The sequence below is a fragment of the Jaculus jaculus genome, chromosome 4 (assembly GCF_020740685.1).
Source record: "Jaculus jaculus isolate mJacJac1 chromosome 4, mJacJac1.mat.Y.cur, whole genome shotgun sequence".
NCBI classification, from domain to species: Eukaryota; Metazoa; Chordata; class Mammalia; order Rodentia; family Dipodidae; genus Jaculus; species Jaculus jaculus.
Genome location: NC_059105.1, coordinates 8448518 through 8466375, shown reverse-complemented (window position 1 = coordinate 8466375; position 17858 = coordinate 8448518). Strand labels below are relative to the sequence as shown.

Sequence of the window (17858 nt, the reverse complement as noted above, 5' to 3'; positions counted from 1 at the left end):
ACAGCACAGAGTTTCCGCAGGTGTTTGACACAAGACGAGGGACAACAAGTACTGACACTGGTGCGCTGTTGACTGAGCTCATCACTGTGGACCGACTTCTGTAAATGCTTTAGATGGATGGCTCAGTTAAGCCCATTTCACTCAATTGGCAAGAGTAATTTTTTTTTAAATTTTACAAATGGAGAACCTGGCACAAACCAATTACTTGTTTGATAATGGTCACCTAAGAAGTAGAGTCAGGGGGCTAGGAAGATGGCTCCATGGTTAAACTTGCTTTCTTGTAAAGCCTACTTGCTGGCCTGGGGGTCAAGCATTTGATGTTCCTTTGCAGCAGCAAAAGGCCATGATATGGCATTACACACTGTCTTAGTCTGCCTACCTACCTATCTTATACTTTAAAAGAAAACAAAAATAGAGCCAGGTTTCAATTTCTAAGATTTCATTTTAAAAAAGGTGAAAGAAACTGAAACAAAAAAATAAGTGAGTAAATACTTTTAAAATAGTTCATCAATACACATATGTGATAAAATGACAAGCGGTTTTATAATTTTGTGTTAGGAAATTGGTATGGAATTTAAAGACTAAAAAAGCCAAAAACTACAGAGGAGAAAAGCAGCAAGTTTACTCATTTCAATTTATATACCAGACATTGTTTTCACATGCAATCTTAGGTACTCTGTGTGGCTCAAAACCAGGAAGGGTAAATGGCACTCAGAAATGCAAACCTGGTAGACCTTTTACCACATTCCTGAAAAAGTAAGTGGCCTCGCCCCGGCCCCTGTGCTCTTTGCCACTAAGCCCTTACGAAACCAGAGGAAGGACTGCCTGCATTCACTCCGCAGAACAAAAACCCCACGGTGTCTTGTTCTCACTGGAACTGCACACCAAGCACCTGCTACTCTATTAAAAAAGAGAATGAAGACAAGTGTCCACTGCTACCTGCAACTAAAACTCACAACTCTGCAGATGAAAATAAAGAGTCAGGGTTGCAAGAAAAATCACTGCAGCCAATGCCCAGGTACAAACACTAGCAAGAGGCAACAAATGAATGAAAAGGAGCTACATTCATTTTACGACCACACTAGATTCTATAATCTCCCCTCAGGTACTAAGTATCTCAGCTCAAGCCAGTGTCTACCAAACTGCCAGGCTGAACAGTGCGCTTTTCAGGTGGCAGGACGGGGCAAGGGGGCAAAGCCGAGCAGGGTGGTGGGAGGGACGCGCGGCACGAAGGAGCGCGAACTGCAAAGCAGCAGGAGGAGGTGAAAACAGGTTCCACACCCAGTGAGCTCAGGTCCTCGAACAGGATTTAGCTGCAGTGGCGTTGTAAGCACTGACTGGTCGCAGAGAAGGATGCCAGCTATAAAGAGTCTCATTATCAGAAAAATGTTTATATTAACGTGGTGTTTTTGACAGTGAAAAATACTACTATTTTGGTTTTAAAAGCATGAAGAGAACGTTCAGCTTTCACTTCATGCTGTCACTGAACTAACCCTACTTTAGAAAGGACTGCTGAGGCTTTTTAATACTTTCTATTTTAAGTGAAAGTGCTACATATTAAGAAAATATTTTTTAAATCACTAATGTTTAGTTTCCTATTCTACTCATTAAATAACTGTCAATAATTACATTTCATTTTACTCAGGTTGTGGCTGGCCTTTACAAAGAAAGCACTGTTTAAGAAGCAAAAGCCAAAACCATCTTCCACACAGATGTACCGTCCCTGTGTTCTGAAATGTCAACAAAGCTCCACTTACCATGTACATGAGTATGTCTCTGATCATCACCATCGCTGTCTGATGATCATTCCAAGCTTGATTTAGTGTCTGAAGAAAGTTGTTATTCAATGAATTTAGTACATCTTCTCGTACCTATTGATAGAACAGTTCATGAGATTATATGCAAACATTCATATATACAGGTATATGTATCTACTTACTTAATAAAATAATGAAGTAGAATCCTTAGTTTTAATCAAAGACATAGTATGGACCAGCAGAAATATTTTAAACTATAACCTATAAAGACTATAAAATGTGCATATACAGTCCACACTTCTTAACTCCAGAATAAAGCAACTTCCATAGCATTTCTAATCACCCAACGGCTCAACATCATGGTGAGAACAAAATCCTGAATTCTTATAATCAACCTCAAGGCCCTATAACTGGCCAACTAAAGGCTACTGCTCTAAGCAAATTTCTCAGGACTCCTGCCTTTCCCCAGGTCTAAGACTACTGACTTTGGACTCAAGCTACCTTGAATGCCAACCCTAGCACTGTGACTCGCTGTGCGACTTTGGATAAGTTATTTTTATCTATGGGCCTCTGCTTCCTTGCATACGACCAGTATCCTTCTTGGTGGACTGCTACAAGGACAACGAGTATACCGCACAGTGCCTAGCACTCAGGAAATAATACACCAAACCACTATCTCATCCACTGTCTCGGCCTCAAGTCACATGGCCCCCTCCTTCACCTTCCTGTGCTCAGAGCTCATCTCCACAGACAGACCTCTCACTTCACTCGCCTCTACTTCTTTACCCTCCGGGTGCTGTTCCCTTGCTCCACTGTGTATCTGTGCATTGCTTCTCCCTCTTCTGTGCTCCTCTCCATAGGCAGTGGTGCGTCCTGTGGGTCAGATCTTGCACTCCCCCCACCTCCAATGCTAGGCCTTACTTTAAGGAGCCGAGCACTTCGTGTGCTCCTCTCTGCACTCAGTGTGGGGTCTGGGCACGGAACATCGTATAGTTCACTCCACCTCTAATACAAGGACTTGACATGCTAACACTTAACACGCTAAGCACTTTCAGGAGACCTGCTTTTGTATGTCAAGTTTTGAGTGTGGAATGTCCCCTAATCCCATCCTAAGAAAACAGTAATCAACCTTAAGAAATCTTTCCTTATTCTACAAGTTTTACACCACTTTCCTAATACCCTTTCTACTAATGCTCTCAGCCCAATGGAGTATATCTGCCCAAACAAAACAACCTATAGGTTCTGACTCCAAATTCAGAATGAAGTATGGTTTACCCTAGGTTTCTATAGTATTTTGAGATTATATAGTCAGACCTCAGTGTCCACAGGTTCTACACTCAACCAACCATGAACCAAAACATTTGGGGGGAAAGCCTGTGCCTCTACTGAACATACAGGCATGCCTTTCCCCACTTGTCTTTAATTCCCCAAACAATACAATGTCATAGCTGTTGTATTAGGTATTCTATGTACCGTAGAGATGACAAAGCCTACCAGATAAGGTACAAATACTCCCTTAACAGAAGGAAATGAACATCTGGATTTTGGCTGCCATAGGATTCCTGGACTGAATCCTAGGAGTAATCAAGTATTGACTACTGAATATCAACTCTACCATGGAGGGACAGCAGTGGAATGGGGCAGAGGACAGGGGATATAAGATACAACTCTATGGGAATGTGACCAATATGCAGTATGTTCATATTGTAAAGTTCATAATAAAAGTATTTTCTGAAAAGAAATGACCACTATACTGCCAACCTCTATAAATCAGTTCAATCAATCTTACATGGTCCTAACTCAACTCTAAACAGCTCCAACATGAGTGTTATCTTGTAGCTCTAAACACCCTTTCAAACAATCTGTACCTGTGGTTAAAACTTTTTCAAGTTGATGGGCTGGAGAGATGGATTAGCGGTTAAGCACTTGCCTGTGAGCCTAAGGACCCCGGTTCGAGGCTCGGTTCCCCAGGTCCCACGTTAGCCAGATGCACAAGGGGGCGCACGTGTCTGGAGTTCGTTTGCAGAGGCTGGAAGCCCTGGCGCGCCCATTCTCTCTCTGTCCCTCTATCTGTCTTTCTCTCTGTGTCTGTCACTCTCAAATAAATAAATAAATAATTTTTAAAAAAACTTTTTCAAGTTGAGAAAAATCTGAAGTCGTGGTGCTTTACAAAAATAAAAACCCAAAAAACAAATTAATGTGTATGAGATATACTGACATCTATAAACCTGAATTGTAAATACATATAAAGAAAATGCCATTGTACAGCAGTTCACGTATAAAGGAAGATGCAAAGTGCCACATGTGTCTGGAATTTGCTTGCATTGGCTAGAGGCCCTGGCACACCTATATTCATTCATGTTTTATCGCCCCCCTTGTGAATAAATAAAATGTATTTTTAAAAAACTGTCTGGAAGAAAATAATCACCCCAGCAAAGAAAGTTAAACCTGAGAAAATAGTGAGGTTCCCGAAAACTCCAAAGCAATACTAGCTGCCGTCAATGCTCTTGGTTGCCCACCAGAATTAGATGGTAAGACCCTTCTGCTGAAGACATGCATCCTGCAAAGTTTATTTGCAGGACACTAGGGTATCAAGTTGGAACTGAGCCGAAGCCGCCTCCTTGCTCTCATGGTACTAGACAGTGCTATGTAGGCTGCTGAGCGAGGAAAGGTCAGCGGTCTTGACCAGCGGTGACTAACAGAGCTACAAACGGCCAGTCACGCAGGACGTGACTGACTGACTGACTGACTGACTGACCAAACGCTGTCTTACGTGGATGGGAGGACACTCAGGTCTGCTACTAAAATTTCACCAAAAGTCTATTGGGAAAAGGGGGGTTGGGGAATGGGTCAGCAGTTTTGCTTGCAAAGCCTGCTGACCTGCATTTTATTTCCAAGCCACCCACGTAAACCAGATGCAGAAAGTGAAACATCAAGAATTTATTAGCAACAAGAGGTCATGGTATACCCCTCACCATAGACAAGAGCGTGTGTATGTGCATGCATGCACACAAATACACTTAAAAAAAAAAGAGTGAATAAAAGCTTTGGATCCCTTAAAAAAAAAGTGTCCCATTACTGTGAAGGTCATAGACCCTAGAAAGAAAGCTTCTAGTGTTGTTTAGCCAAATGGGTATGTTGTGCTCACCAAGTTACCCTCTAAATATCTGTTTATACCCAGCAGTCAATGAGACTCATTTATCATGCCCTCCAACGTTCAGAAAATGTTGCAGAAAAGGAAACGAAACTAAACACAAGGATGAGGAGTACTCTGCTTTTGTGGACATGAAGTGGACACTGCATACATGACTTCACATTTAAAACCCAAAAACTATTATATGCATCAACATTTCAACATGGATGGGGAATTAAAAAAAAGACATCAAGGTAGAAGTGGACTAGTTAATAAGAAGGGTCCAGTGGAAGAAGGATGGAGAAAGGACACAAAAGAAGGTAATGGAGTGGACTTATGATCAAAATACACATGTAACATTGTAGGAAAATTGCCAATAAGTATTTTTAAACCTGAGACACCACTTGTTCTTATGTGCTGGGGAAAGAAGATTGCATTTTAATGATGAAATAATACATCTAATCTACCAAATGGAAAATAATATTTTATTCCACACAAATTATAAAATTATATTCTATCTTCTCTTCATAAAACTGAGCTCTCTGACTTCAAGGTTTTAACTCCTGGAATTGCTTCATAAATATACCGACCTTTTCAAAAAAGATAACTATTTCATACTGTTTAGTTGATAGTATCATGTTAAACAAACACTTATACATAAAATTGCTCTATAATAACTAAGTTATAAATTGTTAAATTAAGCTGATACATGATTTCAATTCATTGATTTTGAGCAAAACAAGCATTAGATCTTGTGTCTGTCAAATGCAAATGTCAAGGTAGCTAACCTTCACTATTATCTAAATGAAAACGTGTCTATTTACCTTTTCTTCATATAATTTCACTAGATTGCTAAATTTTGAGTAGTAATTAAAAGTTGGAATCATTAGCCGGGCATAGTGGCGCACTCCTTTAATCTCAGCACTCGGGAGGCAGAGGTAGGAGGATCGCCGTGAGTTCAAGGCCACCCTGAGACTACCGAGTGAATACCAGGTCAGCCTGAGCTAGGGTGGAATCCTACCTCAAAAATCCAAAAAAACAAGATTAAAAAAAAAAGATTTAAAAAAAAAGTTAGAATCATGACAAAGCAGGAGAGTAAGGTTGCCAGGTGCTGAGATTCAAGCCCTCTGGGAGCAAAGGGAGGAGGACTCAGGACTCAGAGTTCTAAGCCAGCAATATGTACGTATGTGATACTGTTAGTGTAAGTCCCCTAACATCTGGGGAAATTATTTTTTTTTTGCATCAGCATGCACACAGTATGGAACCCTGCTGCCAAGGCAGCGCAGAAAAAAGGGGTCCTACGGATAAGGTGGGACTGGTATTACCATGCATGAAAACCTGTGTTGTGTTCACCTACATGAAGACATAGCATTTTAAAAGTGACACAAGAAACATGGGCAAACAAGTAATGCTGTGGTTAAGTCAAGAAAAGATGGGCCACTGCAACAGAGATGACAAGAAAGCAGTGAGGAGCGAGTGCTGTCATGGCATAAGCTTTGCAAAAGAAGAATGAGAAAGAAGCAAGTAACTCGGAGGCAGTCCACAGTTATTAAAAACCACTAGAAGAGCTTTTAGAGAGAGATTCTACCAAGACAGTGAGAAGACATGCTATAGACGAGGAGAAAATATTTGAAAGACCTATCTGATAAAGAACTATTAGCCAAAATACACAAGGAAATATTAAAATTTAATGAAATATTAAATAATACAATTTGGGGGGCTGGAGAGATGGATTTGCCATTAAGGCATCTTCCTGCAAACCCACAGGATCCCGGTTCGATTCTCCAGGACCCACGTGAGCCAGATGCACAAGAGCACACGCATCTGGAGTTGGCTGTGGCTGAAGGCCCTGGCGTGCCCATCCTCTCTCTGCCTCTTTCCTCTTAAATAAATAAATAAAACTGGATTATTTAATTTTATCTATTTTGCATCTGGCTCACATGGGTCCTGGAGAATCGAACCGGATCCTGTGGGTTTGCAGGCAAATGCCTTAGTGTCTAAACCACCTGCTAACAAAGCCAAAGGATTCACGTTTGATTTCCCAGTACCCTGCAGATGCACAAGGGGGTGCAGCGCATGGAGTTTGTGAGCAGGGGCTAGAGGGCTGGCACAACCTACTCCCCCCACCTTTCAAATCAATCAACAGATAAGCATTTCTTTGAATGTGTAACAGTAGCTTTTCTTGTAACTGCCAAAACGTGGAAAGAGCTAAGAAGCCCTTCAATAGGTAAATGGACAGGCTATGGTAAATACAAACAGTGGAATATTACAAAGAACTAAAAGAAACAAGGTACCAAAGCAAGAATAAGAAACTTAAATGTGCTAGGCATGGTGACTCACGCCTTTAATCCCAGCACTTGGGAGGCACAGGTAGGAAGATCATTGTGAGTGCGAGGCCAGCCTGAGACTACACAGTGAATTCCAGGTCAGCCTGGGCTAGAGTGAGACCCTACACTGAAAAACCAAAACCAAGCAAGCAAGCAAGCAAGCAAACAAAAAAAAAACCCAAAAGTCAAATGTATACTGAAGGACAAAAAAGCTAGTACTTTTTTAGGCAGTTTCAGTTAGAGATTAAGGCCCAAAGACAGCCAGGAGATGCCACCTCACCCTGGCATGAGAATGGAACTCTTGGCAGAAATGAACTCATGTCTCATCAAGACTGGTCTACAGCGACCCCTGCTGCCCACAGCTTAGCACTGGCCCTAGAGACTCTAGGCTGGCCCTAGAGTCTGTCCTCCAAATCTACAAACCAACTGGGTCTTCAACTTGCACCCCGGAACCTGGCACTATAAAAGGCTGAATGAGGCCTCCTCCTCCTCCTCTGTGAAATTTCCCTGGATTCCCTCTCATCTCTGCTTGGGTACACGTGAGCCTGGCTTGGTGGGGTGGGAGAGCATAACGCCGTTTCTTGGTAAGAACTTTTCTGCTTGCCTCTGTTTTATAGTTCAGAAGATTTTCCTCTGATCTCTGAAAATACCACAAGGGTTCTCTTACCATCTCTAGGCTTGCTACCTGTGCAATTTCTTTAAACTCAGTGTAACCATGAGTGTAACTCTCTTCATTACTCATTTCTTCCCCTAAATAAACCTAATAATTCGTAATTTATCCTTCTTGTGCCCATCTTTATTCTTTATTAAAAAAGTAGGACAGAACCCAAAACTTGGGGTTCATAAATTCAGGGGCCCCTCTTCAACCTTGCATCAATACTCCAGGGTGAACAACGCCGAATGGAAAAGGCACATGCTACTTGACTGCAATTACATGACACTCTGGCAAAGGCAAAACCAGGCATCAGTGGAGACTGGGGTGTCACAAACTAGGGGCAGAAGGGCCGATCAGAGGAGAAGGAACGCTCTGGCACTGAAACTACTCCTGTGCTATTACGGTTGGATACATGTCAGCAATTATCCAATTATCTAAAGCCATGGAGTGATCTCACACTAAACTCCCATGTAAACTGTGGGCTTGGAGTGATAGTGAGGTGTCAATGTCCCAGTACGGTAAAGGACGGCAGCAGGAGAGGTGGGCGAGAAATAGCATGTGGAAAACTTCTGGCCCTTTCACAGAATTTTGCTGTAAATATAAAACTTTTTTGAAAAACAAAGTCTACATAAACAACTTTTGATGCCACTCAAAACCCAAAGCCATATAATCTAAAAACTAAAAGGCTACATGCAGTAAGTAATTCTGACACAGCTAGAGGTTCAGAAGAGAACCACAATAGCCATTGCTACTCCTCAGCAGTTCTTCAACATGAATGCTGTTATATAGTCATAGAGTCGTTGTACAATTCTAGCTCCTGGTTTTTTAAAGCCAGCAATTAGTATTTAACATTAACTTTATCTTCAGGAGAATAATGCCTCCTTACAACTCCAAAGCACCATAGTAAATCAAAGAAAAAGGCTTAATTGTAATGAAACATAAATGCAATCTAAGATTTTAAAGCAACTGTCAACCTGACTTATAAAGCACAATTTACATAAGAAAAAGTGATAAATTGGACTCCATCTAAATTTCTTAAAAATCCTTTTATTCTACAGGTCAAGAAGTTATAAGCTAACAGAAAAATCAATGATTTGTATTCAGAAAACATAAAAACTTTTAAAACCCAGTAGAGAAAGTAAAGACCGAAATTTAAAAAATGTTCTAGGGCTAGAGAGATGGCTTAGTGGTTAAGGCACTTGCCTGTGAAACCTAAGGACCCAGGTTTGGTTCGCCAGTACCCATGTAAGCCAGATGCACATGGGGTGCATAATCTGGAGTTTTTTTGTAGTGGCTAAAGGCCTGGCTTACCCATTATCTCTACTTCTCAGCTTGCAAATCAACCAACCAACCAATAAAAAATATTTAAAGAAGTGGTCAAAGACTGGAACAGACACTTCAAAAAAGCATATACAGGAGACAATGCTGTACATGAACAAATGGTTCAACAACATCTGCCACTTGGAAAATGTAACTAAAAATCATAAGACTAAAAATAAAATTATACACACACACAGACACAGAAAACATAAGACTAAGCACACTTGAAAATGGCTGAAACAAGCTAACAATATTAAGTGTTGACAAAGCTTTGGAACAACTGGAACAAGCATATGTTAGTGGTGGGAATGCAAATTCACACAACCATACAGGAAAAGTTTGGCAGTTTGACATTTAAACACGCATTTATAAGCCCCAGTATACTACTAGCAAGTATTAATCTTGGAGTTCACAAAAACATTGTACCTAACTGTTCACATGCGCTCCTAATTATTCACAATCGCAAAATGCTATATACAAGAAATGTCTTTCCGTAAGAATACAGGTAAATACCATGATAACCTCATATAATACATTATCAGCTGGCCATAAAAAGAAGCAACCCAAGGAACAAACTAGTCCTTCCAACAACCTAATCACTATAAGACAATCATTATGCTGAAAGAAGCCAACCTCAAAAGGTTTCATACAAAGTATGACTCCATGTGACATTCCTGAAAATATATAACTACACGGAAAGAAACAAAAGAGTGGTTGCTAGAGATTAGGATTGCATAGGTTGTATGGAGTGAAGGAATTGTTCTATGTCTATGGTGAAAGTGGTCATACCAATCTACATGCTTGCCAAAATTTAAAGAACTATGCATATAATCAAGTCCAATTATTATATATTCTTTAAAAAAACTTATAATGATAGGATTAAGTCAGTCCTATTTATCATCAATTATGATGCCAAAAGCTTGGCTAATAAAAGCAACACGAGTTATCAATACCATAATTGTTAAACCAATACTCTGCAACAAATGATTTAAATACTATTTTTAAACATTTTCAATATTACTGTTTGTGAAGATTAAGGTAGAATTATTTTTTTAAAATTATTTATTTATTTATTTATTTGAGAGCGACAGACAGAGAAAGACAGATAGAGGGAAAGAGAGAGAATGGGCGCGCCAGGGCTTCCAGCCACTGCAAACCAACTCCAGACGCGTGCGCCCCCTTGTGCATCTGGCTAACGTGGGACCTGGGGAACTGAGCCTCGAACCGGGGTCCTTAGGCTTCATAGGCAAGTGCTTAACCGCTAAGCCATCTCTCCAGCCCTAAGGTAGAATTATTAAAGTCATTATTCTTCACTGGTCATGGGACACATAGCCTCAAAGCAGTTAAGCTTCCAACCTGGAGAAGAACGGGAAGCTGACAGCAGAGGACAGACAAGACAGCAAGCAGGACGGAACGGGGCTAACCAACCTTCGCTCCTGAGGTTCTCGACCCTAACATGTGGGATGGCTGACTCCTGGGCTAATTACAGCCAGAGGACGTATTCTGCACAGAACCCTCCACCCCCTCAACACACACCATTTTAACCACTAATAAAAGAAATTCATTTTTTAAATTTTATTTGAAATAAAGAGAGAGAGAAGGAGAGAAAATGTGTGCACCAGGGCCTCTAGCCACTGCAAACAAACTTCAGATGAATTTTGTGCATCTGGCTTTGGTAGGTACTGGGGAATCAAACCTGGGTCCTTAGGCTTTGTAGGCAAGTGCCTTAACTGCTAAGCCACCTCCTCTCCAGACCCAAAATTCACTTTTTAAATTTTAATGCTTAAAAAAAGCTCCAGACAGCTATTCCTAATTGAACTACTGACTTGCAGCAGCCATATAGTCAGCAATGACATGGAAAATGAAAATTGAAGACTTCCTTCTTAAAGATTCAAAATTTAATACAGCATCTACTCAAGTACAAATACTTGTAAGTATATAAACACAGCATTATGTCACATTGAAAATATAAGCCATGTATACAAAAGTGGGTCATGGGCTGGAGAGATAGCAGTTATTTGCCTGAGAAGCCTAAGGACCCAGGTTCGATTCTCCAGAACCCACATAAGCCAGGTAACATAAGGTCATGGTGCATGCATCTGGAGTTCATGTGCAGTATCTAGGATGCCATGGTAACCCACTCTCTCTCTCTCTCATAAATAGATGTTTTTAAATGGGTCATGGGATTGGAGAGATGGCTCTGCGGTTAAGGCGTTTGCCTACAAAGCCAAAGGATCCCAGTTCAATTCTCTCAGACCCACGTAAGCCAAGCACAAGGGGGCACATGCGTCTGGAGTTGGTTTGCAGTGGTTGGATGCCCCTGGTGTGCCCACTCTCCCCCCCTCAACCTCTTTCTCTCTTTAAAATAAATTAAAAAATATAATTTTTTTTTTCAAAAAGTGAATCATGATTCCAGCACTTGGGAGGCAGAAATAGGAGGATCACTGTGCATTTACAGTGGCCAGCCTGAGAAGACACAGTGACCTCCAGGTCAGCATGGGCTAGACTTGAAACAACAACAAACTGTAAAGGAGGGGCTGGGCAGGTAGCTTAATGGTAAAGTACTTACTCCCAGCACCGGGGAGGTAGAATCAAGAAGCTTCCTGGAGCTCAATGACCAGTCAGTCTAGCTGAATCGATGAACTCCAGGCCAGTGTGGGATCCTGTCTCAAAGAGAAAGACAGGCTAGGGTGTGGCAGTGTGGGGGCCTTTAATCCCGGCACTAAGGAACAAGAAGTACAAGATCACTGTGAGTTTGAGGCCAGCCTGGCACTACAGAATGAACTCCAGATCAGCTGGGCCTGAGTGAGATGCTACTTCAAATAATAACAACAACAACAAAACAAATATTTAAGAAAAGATGTGGACAGTATTCCTGAGGATGACCTACCCAAGGGTATGCACTGGCTTCCACATACATATGGACATGCACCTAAACACACGTGCAAACACACATGCCACTCCCCCCCACCCCCGCCCGCGGAGTACAACAGAAGTCTCATACCTTTAAGGTGTATTGCCTTTCTAGACCAAAATAACCACCATCTGTATCTGCAAACAACTGTGCCCAGCAGGTAGCTGCTAACCAGCACTTTGAGCAAGTCTCGACTCTGTGCTACCTGCGGCTTTTGGAACTCTTTGTATGTGGACTGTGACCACGGTTGAGCAGACCAACAACTTGTGCCATGCTCAACCAAGTACCTTACTACAGGGAAGACTCCATTTCTCTTAATCAGCGACGATATGACATTTTAAAGGGAAATTCCAGTTGTTTAAAATAATTAAGAGTCAGTAGATATTAACTACCTTACTAGCTAGAAACCCTAAAGTTATATTGCTTGTTTTCTATGATGGAGCCAGGTCAATAAACAAATATGCAATTTTAATCATGATCTAAGACAATAGCATTTGTTTATACTTTAAAAAGTTAAAATGTGGGCTGGAGAAATGGCTTAGCACTTAAGGCACTTGCTTGCAAAGCCTAAGGACCCATGTTTGATTCTTCAGGTCACAAGTAAGTCAACTGCACATGGTGGCTCATGTGTCTGGAGTTCGTTTGCAATAGCTAGAGGCCTGGTGTGCCTACTCTCTCTGTCTTTAATAAATAAATAAAAATCAGAAAAAAAAAGTTAAAATGTGTATGTGGTCAGGGGCTTTGTCACTAAAATTTTGCCAGCTGCACAGATACTATTTTTCCAAGCAATGTTACTCGAAGATCTCAAAATTTTTCCACTTTACTACATCGTAAGAACAACATGGCCTTAACACCAAAGGGGCTTAATGCATCTCAAGGGAAGTCCAACTATGAGGAAGGAGGCCATCTCTCTCAATCTGACATAGACAGTGGAAAGAAGCTCCAAAGTTCTTCCCCATGTCCTGGGAATCCCAGAATTAACAAAGTTAAAAAGACACAGCAGTGGCTTGCAGATAGCTTAGGAGTTAAGGTGTGTGCCTGTGAAGCCTAAGAACCCAGGTTCAATTCCCCAGCACAAACTTAAGGCAGGTATACAGGGTGGTACATGTGTCAAGTTCGTTTCCAGTGGCTGGAGCCCTGGCATACCCATTCTCGCTCTCAAAAAAGGCACAGTGGCAGAAATCAGGGGTTCTTTTCTCTAAAGAACAGAAAGTTCTACATGCTTGCAATGAACTCTTACTTCCTTTTTAAAGAGATTTCTTAATGCAGGCAAACTCTAGTTGTTTGTATATTCAATATAAATTCGGGCCTGGAGAGATGGCTTAGGGTTAAGTTGCCTGTGTGCAAAGCCTAAGGACTCAGGTTCGATTCTCTAGATCCCAAGTAAGCCACATGTACCTCTGGAATCATTTGCAGTGGCGAGAGGTCCTGACACGGCCCCTCTCTCTCATTGCTTCTCTCTCTGTCTCTAGTAAATAAAAAAATAAAATAAAATATTTAAAAAACAAACTTGGCGAACAGATATTGCTATCATAATATTTCCGACAATCTTTTTGTTGTTGTTGCTTCTTTTTGGTTTTTCGAGGTAGGGTCTTGCCTTGCTTTAGCTCACGCTGACCTGGAATTTACAATGTACTCTCAGGGTGGCCTCAAACTCATGGAGATCCTCCCTCTGCCTCCCGAGTGGGACTGAAGGTGTGCGCCACCACACCTGGCTTTGTTTTTGTCTTTTTGAGGTAAAGTCTCACTCTAGACTAGGCTGACCTGGAACTCACTCTGCAGTCCCAGGCTAGCCTTGAACTCACAGTAATCCTCCCTACCTCTGCCTCCCGAGTGCAGAGATTACCGGCGTGTACCATCATACCAGGCTACTTCTGATGTTCTTTACATCACTCTGTCTCATACCAAGCTTCCACAAAGGTCAGGAGAACAAATTTCACATAATGTGAATATTTTAAGCTGTCTAAAACTTCACAAATGAAATTCCCGAGTGATATAAACACGGGACATTAACTAGGTTGGCCATATTATTCTCATTATTTTTCATTAACTTTTAAAAATAAAGGTTGCTACCAAAGAAATCACACGGTTATCTTTAATAAGACAGTAATACATTAATTGCATGGAAAAAATTTTCTGATTGCTGTAAGGATATTTTTGTGTAAGAAATTTTACTAATGCAGAGTTAATAATACAGCTTAAAAATTCACAAAGACTACAATAATCTGCATTTTAAAGTCAAATGCTATCCATCCTCACTCTGCTTTAAATGTCTAAAATATTAAAGCTCTGAAAGAAATAAAGTCATAATATTGGCTTATCTACTACTTGCTTAAAAGAATACATTAAAAACGTTCCCCAAACTGACCATTTAAATACTTAGAACTGTTTCCAACAAGCAAAGTAAAATGCTAGAACATGATGGATTTAAAGATGCATTTAAACATTCTATAATCTCCAAAGGGAAATAGGCGTAGCCTAATATTTAGAACCATTTGATCTCACAAGATGGCATTAAATCCAAAGCAGGTGTAAGAGAAAGTTTACAGGCCACGTGTTTTCACAATTGCAAAATTTTTTCAAAGATTATTCCAAGTGTTACAGAAAAGAGAAAAATTATCTAATTTTGGTATCAATTTTAAAAAGCATTCTTAGTTTAAATAATCTTTTAAGCTGGAGACGTGGTTCAATGGTAGAGTACTTGTCTAGTACGTGAGAGGCCATGAGTTCAATTCCCTAGCATAGCAAATGCTTTTCAGGCTTTAAAAAATAACCCATATCAGGGCTGTAGGGATGGCTTAGCGTGTAAATGCTTGCCTGTGAAGCCTAAGGATCCCAGTTCAAGGCTCGCTTTCCCAGGACCCACGTTAGCCAGATGCACAAGGGGGCGCAAGCATCTGGAGTTCCTTTGCAGTGGCTGGAGGCCCTGGCACACCCATTTTCTCTCCCTCTCTCTCTCTATCGCTCTCAAATAAATAAAAAGAACCCATATCAGACAATCAAGGTTTCTCTGTTACAAAATAGTACTATTAGAGGACAGGGCAGGGAGAAGGCAGCTCATCCACTAACTTATTTACTCATACTAAAAGAGCATCCCCCCAAAAAATAAATAAATAATAATAATAATAATGGAAATGAGGCGGAGAGATAACTTTCCTGACTGCGCCTGCAGTCTTCTCAAAAAGCTATGCTATGCCATGCCGTGCCATAGTTGGCATGCAGCATCAACAACTGTTCAAACTTGGATCTTCCATAGCACCTCTTTCCCAAACTTTCAAAAGAAAAAGCTATTCCACCTCCCAACGTCTTAAACAGTCCACTGTTGCTATATCCCAGATTCAGTAATGATTCCATTTCCATACTCTATTTTCAACAGTCTCTTTGAGATACGCATTTCATGTTCAGGTCACTCTTCCCACACAGTATCAGAATTTTACACCTAGCATTCAGCCTTTCCTTTCTATGCCTATCAGCATCCTACCTTCTCCAATATTCAACATAATAGATTCTCAATTTCTGCCAACAAATTTTAGTCAGAAAAAAAGTACAAGATAGCAGAACTACAGATAAGCATCAATGAAGCACTGAAAATGGTACCCACACCAACCAATTACTTCATCTCCATGAGCAGTCAGCGTCTCTTTGAAGATTAAAAGCAATGGCTCCACCAACACAGTAAACCCAAATTCCCTACAGTACTTTTTAAAACACAGTCTAGCCCACTGAACATTTTTGTCGCCCACAGACGCGCCTTTCTTTTATGCTTCATCTACACCAGCCTTCCTGCTTCACTGAGAAAATCCAACCTGGAATTTCTCTCCTGCAGTATTTCCCCACTGGAACTACTGCTCTGCCTTTATTCACATGAAGAATCTTTAATAATCCTTTAAGGGTTACCAGAAGTGACCAAGCTTTGTATCTTGCCCTGAGTTCCTCAGGCAAAATAATTTCCTCTTCAATTCTGATTACCTCATTTTAAAACTAAGGGTTTCTTGCTGGCAGGCACCATACCCTTACCTATTTTACAGTGGCTAAAATGCAGGAGAAATTCAGTGTCTGTGTGCCTTTGAACTGGGACTAATGAAAATCTGGTAATGAACCTACTAATAACCTAATGGAACTGCTAATGAAAATCTTTCCCTAACTGTTACTATAGATGTTACTCTTAATTTACTATCATTATATTGATACTTTCTACATAAATGTCACTAAAATATCCTACTCCATTCATTTTTACTGGCTGAGGAAAGAGGAAAACACTTAGAAAGTTGCGTTATAAAAGCCTTCTTAAGAAAATGGGTCTACATCTAGTAAGAGGAAAAGATCATGACATCAAATAAAAAGAGAGACTGACTGAGATGGGAGGGGTATGATGGAGAATGGAGTTTCAAAGAGGACAGTGGGGGAAGGGAGGGCGTTACCATGGGATATTGTTTATAATCACGGAAGTTGTTAATTAAAAAAAGAAAGAAAATGGGTCTAGAGAAGTTTGGAGTTTATCTTAGTTATCAACTTCATCTCCACAGGCAAATAGTAGCTTCACATAAATACCTTAATGCCTACAAATAAATGTGACATCTAAAACACTGGTTCTTCTTCACATTCCTCACCTAAAAACTGGAAGAGAAGTCAAAAGTAATTTTGCATAGAGTAAATGAGATCCTCCATATTAAAAACTAAAGTAAGCTGTCTGGTCTACAAATAAGACTGTACTTTAGAAAACTTCCAAGAAAAATGGAATTATGACCCCATCGAGATGTCAGTTTCCCTACCTGTAAAATAAGGCACTTAGAACTGCTATCAGGATTATAAGCCACAGAACAAAGAATGGAAAATATTAAGCCTCTAACTGTCACGGTGGCAGTGATGCTTGGCCTGGCACAGGACAGGTTCTCAGTGAGCAGTTTTCTGAATGAAAACAAGTGAGAAGGGTGAAGCTCTCTTGTTCTTCCAGTCAAAGCAAAGTATTATGCAAAGGGTAGAATATATGCAGAAAGAGTTTGAAAACCAACGCAGTAAATGTTAAGTTACTTCTTGATATTCACAGTTACCATGGCTGGGTGTGGTGGCGCACGCCTTTACTCCCAGCACTCGGGAGGCAGAGGTGCGAGGAACGCCGAGAGTTCGAGGCCACCCTGGGCTAGAGTGAGACCCTACTTCAACTCCTCCCCCCAAAATAGTTAACATCTTTTTTCTTCTGCTATCTAGGAATAAAAAAGTCAAGGTACAAGAACTAGCTTTCACAGGGTCCCTTGTTAATGATTTCGCTCTACATAGCACTAAGTGGAAATTAAGCAGTAGTCAAATCTAACAAACTAACTGAGCATTATAAATTGTGATAATCAACTCCTGACATATTAGGGCTAAAGGTTTTCCTTGCACTTAAACCATTAAAAACTGAAATGGTTTCATTCTAAATACATTCATGGCACAGGTATGAGTAGTATGAAATACTATGATGTTTACAAGTCTTAACTCAAGTGAGCCAGCTACAGTGGTTTACGCCTGTATATGTTAAGACACCCGAGAGACTCCATCCCAAAACTCCTGAAGGTGATTAACTCCTATAGCAAAGTAGCAAAATACAAAATCAATGCACAAAAATCAGCAGCATTTCTATATGCAAATGAAAGATATAAGGAACATAGTCCCATTTTCAATAGCAACAACAACAAAAATACCTCGGAATAACGTTAACCAAGGAAGTGAAAGATCTATACAACGAAAACATAAAAACACTCAAAAAAGAAAC

At 40.6% G+C, this 17858-nt stretch overlaps 1 protein-coding gene across 1 annotated transcript in view; it reads right to left on the bottom strand.

Moving 5' to 3' along the window:
* Cul3 (cullin 3) overlaps positions 1–17858 on the bottom strand; it is a 98098-nt gene that overhangs the window by 49773 nt on the left and 30467 nt on the right. The window contains exon 3 of the mRNA XM_045146944.1: positions 1758–1871. Within this exon, the coding sequence (XP_045002879.1) occupies positions 1758–1871 (114 nt within the window). The remainder of the gene's footprint in view (positions 1–1757; positions 1872–17858) is intronic.